We start from the raw sequence: 10,326 nt of genomic DNA on the forward strand, positions 1-10,326 counted from the left end.
ATCCCCCCCAAAAAAACCTCGTACCTGCATTTATTGCCAGTTATACATAACAAATCATTGATTCAGTATAACGAAACTGCCTTTTTATAGTTTTTTTTCATTAACCAGCTATATTTCATTAACCAGCTATAATTTAACCCTGGTGTTGGGCTAGCGGCTAGGGTGCCGGCTTAGGATCCTAGGATCCTGGGTTCGAATCCCGGTCAATCGCTGAATTAACGCCAGGGGGGTTGACTCAGCCTGTCATCCTTCCGAGGTCGGCAAATTGAGTACCAGTTCACTGGTAATTCCCTGCTTGTCGTTAAACGCGGCAAAAAGGGTTGGCGTCAGGAAGGGCATCCGGCCGTAAAACATTGCTTCAAAAAGGGGACCAAAAAACAACAACAACCACGGTTCCCGAAAAAGGCCAACCCCCGCTTTGCGGGGAAAAATGGCCTCTAAAGGTGGTTTTTTAATATATTGACTGATAGGTTACAACAATTTTTTAATGTTTAACTGAACAACTGCATTTACATTCGGCTTCTACTTACATTTAAGCTTAATACTTACTGATAAACCCATAAAACTTTATTTTTAAATGTGAAAAGTGAAGGGTTCTGCAACTCCTGAATTTTTGAAATTGCTCTTTAGAGTGGCCATCCTTACTCAGTAGAAGTACAGACTTGGCATTTAATATGGAATATATTTTTTTTCTTGACTTGGGTTTACTTTCTTAACTCAGTATATCAATCTGGTGAGTTTCTTTTACACTTTGGTGATTTATTTGTTAAAAGAACCATGTCACTGATTGATTGTCGCAGCAAGAAGTCAACAACAGGATTATATCACAGATGGCATGGCAAAATGTGATGCACCAGGTGGATTTGATGATTGGCTTCACAGTCGGGTATACAAGGGTTGTTGCGTTCTGTATTAGTGGAAAACAACTGCTGCACGTCTCCAAAAGTTATTGCCGCTTCCTCTGGAGATGCTCCGTCAACTCGACAATGCTGTTTGTCATGGAGTGGTGGCTTTACAAAATTACGGCATGAAACAGCATGCTATTGCTCGGCAGTATGGCATCACTCAAGGTCAGGTGTCAAAGATCCTGAAACAAAATGCTCAGAGGGGTGTCCCTACTCCAATACCGAGGCCAGGACGTCCCCGCAGAACCACAAGGAGGGATGATCGCCAGCTGCACCGGTTAGTCCACAATGGCCGTACCAAGTCAGCTAATCGGCTTCGGGCTGAGTCACAGCAACTGACAAATGTGCCTGTATCCAGAAGGCTAGTCAACCAACGACTGGTTCAAGCAGGCTATCGTGCCAGGCGTCCCCTGAGAAAGCCACGCCTGACCAGACAACACCGCCAGCGCCGATTGCAGTGGGCCAGAGAGCACCGTCGATGGCAGCCAGGACACTGGAATCACGTGATCTTCTGTGACGAGTCTAGATTTCTGGTCTATCGTCAAGATCGCCGCGTCCGAATGCGCAGACAAGTGCATGAAGCCTACAACAAAGATTGTATAGTGCCAAGAGTCCAAGCTGGAGGTGGTGGGGTGACCGTTTGGGCTGCTTTTCATGCAGGGGGCAAAACTGACCTGGTTGTTCTGAATGGAAACCTGAACCAGTTCAAGTACAGGGCCATTCTGGAAGAAACATTGCTTCCATTTGCTCGTGCAGCCTTTCGAGGAAACTTTGTCTTCTAAGATGACAATGCACGGCCTCATCGTGCTCGCATGATCCAACACTTTCTTGCTGACCGTGGTGTAGAGCATATGGAGTGGTCTGCCTGCCATGTCCCCGGATATGAATCCGATAGAGATATTGTGGGCAGAATTAACGCGTAAAATCGACCACTTGGACCAGCAGCCGACCTCTGTGCGTGAATTGCAGCAGGCTATTGTCACTGCATGGCAAGCGATTCCTGTCCAAACCTTGGCAAATCTCGTGAACAGCATGCCTCAACGTGTACGTGCTCTCCTGAATGCTCGTGGGGGTTACACGAAGTTCTGAACTGTAATTTTACTGTCCGTAATCCCAGTCGTAATTTAACTTTTGTTTTTGTTAAAAAATGTTTTGGCTCATGTGCAAAATAGAGATACTTCTGGAAAACGTACAGAAGTTTAACACAGTACTGTCCATGAATTGAGTTCGATATCAGTTTACATCACTTTCAAGGATCAATTTATTTGTTTCGAAATGTCAAATGTGGTTTTTGTTTCTTTTAAAGGTCACATTAACAAAATTTAGAATAATTTCAACATAATTCCATTGAACTTTTGGTTCTAAGACATCTTGAAAAGTAAGTTCACCCCCACAAAAAAAATATTCCATATTAAATGCCAAGTCTGTAGTATTGCAATAACATCTATATCCATCACACCCTTAATCATCTGATCTAAATATTTGTTGATAATCATTGATGAATGATGTACAAGGTCCGAATCATACGATCCTATAAATCTATTGAAAGAAGCTTCAATGACTTGCATTACATGACCTCCTGTGTTATACTTTCAACTTTCCAAACGCTACACTGACTTGATTGCTTTGTACTTTATTTTATCATTTCCCTCAGCATGCAGGATATTCGAGAAAAACAAGTGCAACCTCCTGCAAAGGAAGACGTTGCTATAGTTTTTGTTGCTGTCTTGGCAAAGGAATTTGAGTTCAATGAACAACGACAAAAAGTGGTGATATTACAAAAGTCTGCTGGAGATTGGATTAATCTGGCAACCATGACTGTTCTTAAAAGGTTTTTTTTTTTTTTACTCTGTTATACAGTAATGTAAATGCATTTTTACATTTCATTAAAAACGATATTATGTTAAAGAGAATTTGTGAAAGATGTTTTTAACAGATTTTATTCAATTAATTTTTTGCTCAAAAGGTAATCTCAATTATAACCTGTGCACATGTGCTAGAGTTCTGCCATTTAATGACTACTTACCTACTAGATGAGTGTCATGCCTTTTCTTGTGCTGTGTGTATTGTAATCAACATTGGCAGCTGGTAGTGGGAATGCTTGATCGAGATGGAGAAAATTAGAATTTTTAACAAAGTGGGCTAATTTTCCCAAAACTTCACACAAAATTTGCAGCACAATAAGATGATGTCACCTCCGATTGCTTATTTATCTGTATATATGGTTCTCTTCCAGGTTGTCCTCTGAGGGTTGTTATCCCAATTCATAAGAAGTGTATCAAAACTGCCCTAGGCTACAGAACAACCAGTCGGCTTTCTCCCCATCATAAGCAAAGTAATGGAATCTACCAATGCTGCAGACTTAAAAACTTTATTCTTCTCTATCTCTCTGATCCCTTGTGATCAGTATTGCTTCCTCACAAGTCATTCTACCCTTGAGATCCTGTCTCTATGATGAAAACAATGGATGGACCGTTGGACTCCCCAATCTCAAACATTAAGTTAGGACTATTCCACTGGATATCTCCTATGATTCTATACGGTCTGACATCCTACACTGTTTTATTAAACTATTTGTTCAGCCAAAGCTATCGATAATCCCTTCTTGCATAGCCTAGCAGATTTAATCTGTTATAGTCGGCATTGGTTTTCTTTGGATCACATTCTCTTCCATGATCTCCCTCTAGGGGTCCAGTATCTCTCAAGGTGGCAATCTGGGACCAATTCTGTATTGGTTTGCATCAATATCTACAGTGCCATCAGAAAGTATTCACACACCTTGACTTTTTAACATTTTGTTGTTACAGCCTGAATTTTAAATGGATTAAATTGAGATCTTTTTTTGTCATTGATCTACATGTACTACCCCATAATGTCAACGTGGAATTTTTAATATAAAATTTTCCATAATAATTAAAAATAAAATACAGAAATATCTAATTTACCTAAGTATTCAATTCTCTGAGTCAATACTTCATAGAAGCACCTTTGGCAGTGATTACAGTTTCGAGTCTTCTTGGGTATGTCTGTTTCAGCTTTTCACATATGATTTGGGGAGTTTCTCTCATTCTTCGTTTGCAGATTTGCCTGAGCTCTGTCAAGATGGATAGGAAGCCTCGGTGAAAAGCAATCTTCAAGTCTTTCCACACATTCTCAATGGGATTCAAGTCTGGGCTTTGGCTGGGTCACTCAAATACTTTCACATTCTTGTTCTGAAGTCATTCCAATGTTGTTTTGGCTATATTCTTGGGTCGTTGTCCTGTTGCAATGTAAATGTTCGCTGCAGTCTAAGGCCTTTTGCACTCTGAAGCAGGTTCTCCTTGATGATTTGCCTGTATTTCGCTCCATTCATTGTTCCCTCCATCCTTACAAGTCTCCCAGTCCCTGATGCTGGAAAGCATCCCCATAGCAAGATGCTGCCACCACACTACTTCACGGTAGTGATGGTGTTAGATGGGTGATGAGCTATGCTCGATTTCCATCAGACGCAACACTTTGCATTCAGGCCGGTGTTCAATACTCGTCTCATCAGACCACAGAATATTTTACCTCAAGCTCTCAGAGTCTTTCACGTGCCTTTTTACAAACTCCAAACGTGCTGTCATGGGCCTTTTTGTCAGGAGTGCCTTCCATCTGGCTACTCTCCCATACAGCCTAGATTTGTGAAGTGCTGCAAAGACCGTTGTCCTTCTGGCAGGTTCTCCCATCTCAGCCAAGGAAGTCTGTAGTTCTGTCAGCATAGTCATTGGGTTCTTTGTCACCTCCCTGACCAAGGTTCTTTTTTGTTTGGTTGCTCAGTTTGGTCGGACAGTCAGCACTAGAAAGAGTCTGGGTAGTTCCATATTATTTCCATTTCCTTATGATGGAGCAGCTTTTCCCCGTTCAGCTCACTGTGCTCTTGGGAACTTTCAACACTCTAGAAATTGTTTTATACCCTTCCGCAGATCTATGCCTCCTCACAATTCTATCTCGGGAGTTCTACGGACAGTCCTTGGACTTCATAGTAGAGTTTCTGCTCTGACATGCACTGTCAACTGTCTGACAGTCCAATCAATTGAATTGGCCACAGGTGGATTCCAACCAAGTTGTACACTCTTGTAGAGACAATCGAGTCTCTTGTAGAGACACCGAAGGATGATCAAAGGAAATTCGATGCACCTCAGTTCAATTTGGAGTGTCATAGCAAAGGGGTTGAATACTTGTTAACTCGACATTTCAGATTTTCATTTTTAATTATTTTGTAAAACTTTGTCAAAAACAAATTTACTTTGACATTACGGGGCATTATATGTGGATAAGTGACAAAAAAAAAAATCTCAATCTAATCCATTTTAAATTCAGGCTGTAACACAACAAAATGTGAAAAAAGTCAAGGGGTGTGAATACTTTATGAAGGTGGTGTTTATAATAATAACGTTAAAATATGTTCCCTTTCAAGGAACTTTGATGCAGGAGGAGGCCATTAAGCCCATAAAAGCCTTCACTATTATTACCAAGCTATGGTTGTTTGTGTGTGCTCAATTAATCCTTTTTAAACAAGGAATGCTGAGCATCAAACAAGGAAGCAGCACATACCATTTAAAAAAAAGGTCGATGGTATGACTCAGCCAGGGTTCGAAGCACCAACCTCCCAGGCTCAAAGCAGACACTTTAGCCATTAAAAGCCACTGAGGCTGGTCTAAAAGTTCTCTCCGTCAGTTTTTTTTCTGTTGTGTTTTTTCCCACAAATTTAAATGTGTGCATGATAGGCTGCAGCATTCTTCTCCACTAATCTGTTGGAATAAGCAACTGCTCTTCACTTTGGAATACATTTTAATGAATTTGCATGCACTCATTTTGTCCCTTTGTCAGGACATGCTGGCAAATCCCCAATTTTATATATCTGGACAGTCTCTCGAACTGCTTCACAATCGGGTTTAACCTGTTCTGAAAAAGGCACCTATCCAAGCTAGCCTCCAAAAACTGATTACTCCCTCGTATTTCTCCACAGGGCCAGGTCCTGCCCTCAGAGCCAATTACTAGGTGGGCCTCAGGGCCAAGTCATGTGCTTCACACTTACCTATAACCTGTCCTGAAACATCATATCTCCAAGCTGGCTTCCAAAGCCAACCACTATCTTGGAATTCTCCACAAAGCAAAGTCAGCTAAAGCTATCCTCTGCTTTTCTTCGTATATAATTGTATACAAGGCCTTCGCCTGAAATGTTATGGAACATGGCTTCTGTCTAATGGCTGGTAATTATGTTTTCCATCAGCCCCCCTTTAAACCCTTCAATTGCAAGGTCCTCCATTTCATTGCTATCTTGTGACTGTGATAAGTCTCAGTCTGCTTCTCACTCCCTGCAAGTAGGGTGGTGGCCTTGTCGTTCTTTAAAAAAAAAAAGAAAAAAAAGTCTTTGCTTGGTGTTGCTCTTTCTTCCCACTCCCCTCTCAGCCTATTTCCCCCTCCCTCCATTTCAGGATCGTGCGTGTCCTGTCAGAAATGTTTAGCTTGTTGCCCTCCTCAAATGACGGGACTGGGGCAAAACATTCGGGACCTCCCTTCTTTTTATGATAGAGGGGAAACCAATGGGTAACCCTGTTGGGTAGGGTTGTGGTGTGTCGGGGTAATGCTGAGATGTCGTCCACCAGACTGTGCTCTCCTCTGGTAATCCTGAGGCGGTCCTTTCGGGTGGGTGCCTGGAATGTCCTCGCTCTAAGAGAGGATGATCATCTGCCTCTGCTGTCATCTGACCTTCAGTGTCTGAACATCAGTATTGCAGTGCTTTCCGATGTTCTGAGACTGGATAGTGGTGACATTATGGTGGGTGGCTACACCTACAACTGGTCTGATCACTCTGATGGTTAACATTTCCATGGTGTGGCTGTAGCTGTATCTCGCTGACTCCTATGGTAATCGAGGTAACACCGGTCATCAACGAGAGTATTGAGACTGAAGATTCATCACTCTCTAGGTGTTCTTTCCCTGGTCTCTGTATATGCTCCGACTAAGGCGAGTGATCTCACCAAGACGGAGACATTATATGCCATGCTCGAGTCGGTGGTTGATCAGTGCCCAAGGTGAGATACTCTTCTTGTCTTTGGGAATTTCAATGTATTGGGATTGTCATGAGAAAAGTGTTGGTTCCCATGGTTTTGGAAACAGGAACTAGACTAGCAATACATTCCTTCACTTAACAAGATGTCGTGGACTTAAGGTAGCTGGTTCATTGTTTCAGTGCCCACGGCCACATCACAGGACTTGGTATTCCAATGCTGGTGGTGTGGCAAAGAAGATTGACTATACTATGTTCTTGTTGATAGTCGCTGGAGGTTGCTCCAGAACTGCATTGTCTACCAGAGTGCTCAGTTTCTCAGTATCAATCACAGGCTTGTTGTAGCAACTCTGAGAATGCTCAAACCAAATTCAAGAGACTTAAATATCAAAGGCTCAAATACAAGAGATTGGCACCATCCCAGCCTAGGCTGGATGTTGGCAAGCTCAAGGATGAAATCGTAGCTGAGAGGTTTGTGAACAGGTTGAGTGGGGGTTTCAGGAGTCTGGGTGTTTCAGAGGATTCTGATAGGTTTTGTGGAGTGCCTTCAAGAATGTCATCCTTGATGTTGCTGGTGATCTGCTTGGAACGCACTCTCCGGTGAAGAGGAACTTTGTCTCCCAAGGGACACTGGATATCATTGTTCAGTATAGCAGGGCCAGGCTTTATGGCAGAACTGAGATGGTCAGGCAGTTGCATAAAACTATGATCACTGAGGGTTACAAGGAGGCCGATGTGCAAGGAATCTATGAAAAGGTACAGCATTACCTGTGGTCAAGTGATTCTCATCCTGCTTACAGAGGATTCAGTGCATTGTGTTTTCCATGTCTGCCCCTTGATGTACTGCAGTTAGAGTGGAGAGTGGGGAGCTCTTGACACATGGGTTTAGTGTGATTGCCTGCTGAACTGGTTACTTTGAGTGTCTTTACCAAGCTGACCCACTGGCTGTTGCGTTGGATGTCAGAGGTGTTACTATCCCTATTGCTGACCCTCCAATCAAGTGTGAACCGCCTTTGTTTGTGGAAACACCGACTGCGTTGAACCAGTTGAAAGGGGCAAAGCTCTTGGGATTGTGGCATCCATGCTGAGCTTCTCAATGCTGGTGGAAATACTGTGCCTGTGTTGTTGCATGCAGATCTGTGCTCCGTTTGGAGCACAGGCATCATCCCAACTGAATGAAGAGGGGCCTTGTTGTCCTTCTCTGGAAAGTTAAGGGTGATCGCCAGGACTGCAACAACTACCGAGGGGTGACGCTGCTCTCAGTGCCTGGCAAGGCCTTTGCTCGGATCATTCTTGATAGGGTTTGCCACCTTCTGCTTGAGCACCAGTGCCCAAAGCAGTCTGGCTTTACACCAAAGAGGTCAACAATTGACCGTGTCCTTTTTCCTCACGTCCTCACTGAATGCAGGTGAGAGTTTCAGCAGGGGCTGCTTGCAGCCTATGTTGATCTCCGCAAAGCATTCGATTCATTGAATCGTGATTCCCTATGGAGGATTATCCATCTTCGTGGGGTGCCACCAAAGCTGATCGATCCGAATTCTGAACATAATCTGGTATTGAGTGTGCTTTGAGGTGTAGTGGTTCCATCTCTGACTTATTTCCCGTTGTTACTGGAGTTCGTCAGTGGTGTGTACTGGCCACCACACTTTTCAGCTCTTGTATGGACTGGATTCTGGGGAGAATGCCAGAGAGATTAAGCTTTAGTGCATCGTTTGGAAATGTCTGGATTTCTGGCCTTGGTTTTGCAGATGGTGCAGTCATCTTTGCGGAGACTCTGCACGTCTTTACGGGGGCTCTCAAGGTGCTGAATAAGGAGTCTGAGCCCCTGGGATTAAGGGTCGCCTGGGCCAAGACTATGATCCAGGCTTTCAATGACATCTTGGATGCTGCTATCTTGTCTATACCTGTCTGTGGTGAGGATGCTGAGGTGACAGAGAGTTTTACATATCTTGGCAGTAATATTCATATTCATGTCTCCGTACGTTGTGCGCTAATAGTTGATAGACCTCTGGGTTGGACCTGGGGAGTAATGGATTTACCGAACCATGTGGTGTGGCGTGGTCTGTACCTGTGCAGGGGGACGAATGTCCAAGTCTTTAAATTATTGGTGCTTCTAGTCTTGCTCTACAAATGTGAGACTTGGATACAGTACCAGGTCTTTTCCGAGAATCCTTGGCTATAGCTGGTTGGACTTTGTATCTAACGAGCATTTACTGAGAGAGACTCAGATGAGATTTGCTACCTGTATAGTCCATGACCATCAGCTGCTGTTTGGACATATGGCTCGTTTTCCTGACGCTGATCCTCACCAGATTATCTTGGCAAGGGAGCCTCTTGAGTGGAGGAAGCTAACGGAACAACCATGTGCCTCGTGGTTGCAGCAGGTTGATCAGTATCTCAAGGAAATGGGGATGGGCCGGGCATTTGCCTGGGAGATGGCCAGACGGAGGTCCCCGTAGTACCTGTGGAAAGTGGACGTGGTGGCGCGCTGCTCTGGTGCATGCCCCCATACCTAACCTGACCTCATCATGTTTATTATTCATGCTCACCTTTATTCATTCATCGCCCTATTCTCTCAAATGTGGACATGCTAAGTCTGTTGTCTCATCCTCTTTCCTCCCAGACTTAATATTTTAATGCACATCGTTACCTCGTGTTCTTTCCCATTTTTACCTCTGAGTGTTTCTACACCCACTGATTACCTGTCCTTATTTCATCTGCAACACCTCTACTTGTGCTGGAGTGCAACTGTGTGTTCTCGTCCACCTGTTTCTCCATTGCTTCACTTTTTGTTTTTGACTCTTTGCCCTTTGTTATTCTGCTATTCTGATTTTTGGCACCTGCATTAAATTTTTATGCACCTCAGTAGTGTAATAATGTTGGTTCTGGGACACCCCAAATCCCCATTCACTTACATGTTAATTTTTCCCCTCCCTCATTGCCCCTAAACACCTCTATTTCTCTCACCCTGTTCTTTACGAACCTTCTAACCTTTTGACATGTTATCCTTATTCATTAGACCCTGGTGTTGGGCTAGCGGCTAGGGTGCCGGCTTAGGATCCTAGGATCCTGGGTTCGAATCCCGGTCGATCGCTGAATTAACGCCAGGGGGGTTGACTCAGCCTGTCATCCTTCCGAGGTCGGCTAATTGAGTACCAGTTCACTGGTAATTCCCTGTTTGTCGTTAAAAGGCGTCAAAAAGGGTTGGCGTCAGGAAGGGCATCCGGCCGTAAAACATTGCTTCAAAAAGGGGACCAAAAAAACAACAACAACCATGGTTCCCGAAAAAGGCCAACCCCCGCTTTGCGGGGAAAAAATGGCCTCTAAAGGTGGTTATTATTATTTTTATTTATTAGACCACTTAAACAATGGTCCTTCTGTGTGAAC

The 10,326-nt window shown here is 43.7% G+C and overlaps 1 protein-coding gene across 1 annotated transcript in view; it reads left to right on the forward strand.

Moving 5' to 3' along the window:
• Window positions 1-2,563: 2,563 nt before the first annotated feature.
• The window catches only part of LOC144889050 (E3 ubiquitin-protein ligase rnf213-alpha-like), a 170,254-nt gene continuing 162,491 nt past the window's right edge, over window positions 2,564-10,326 (forward strand). Inside the window, exon 1 of the mRNA XM_078768858.1 lies at window positions 2,564-2,736. Within this exon, the coding sequence (XP_078624984.1) occupies window positions 2,720-2,736 (17 nt within the window). The 5' untranslated portion in view covers window positions 2,564-2,719. The remainder of the gene's footprint in view (window positions 2,737-10,326) is intronic.

This window comes from Myxine glutinosa, unplaced genomic scaffold, assembly GCF_964187855.1.
Source record: "Myxine glutinosa unplaced genomic scaffold, kmMyxGlut1.1 SCAFFOLD_617, whole genome shotgun sequence".
Taxonomy (NCBI): domain Eukaryota; kingdom Metazoa; phylum Chordata; class Myxini; order Myxiniformes; family Myxinidae; genus Myxine; species Myxine glutinosa.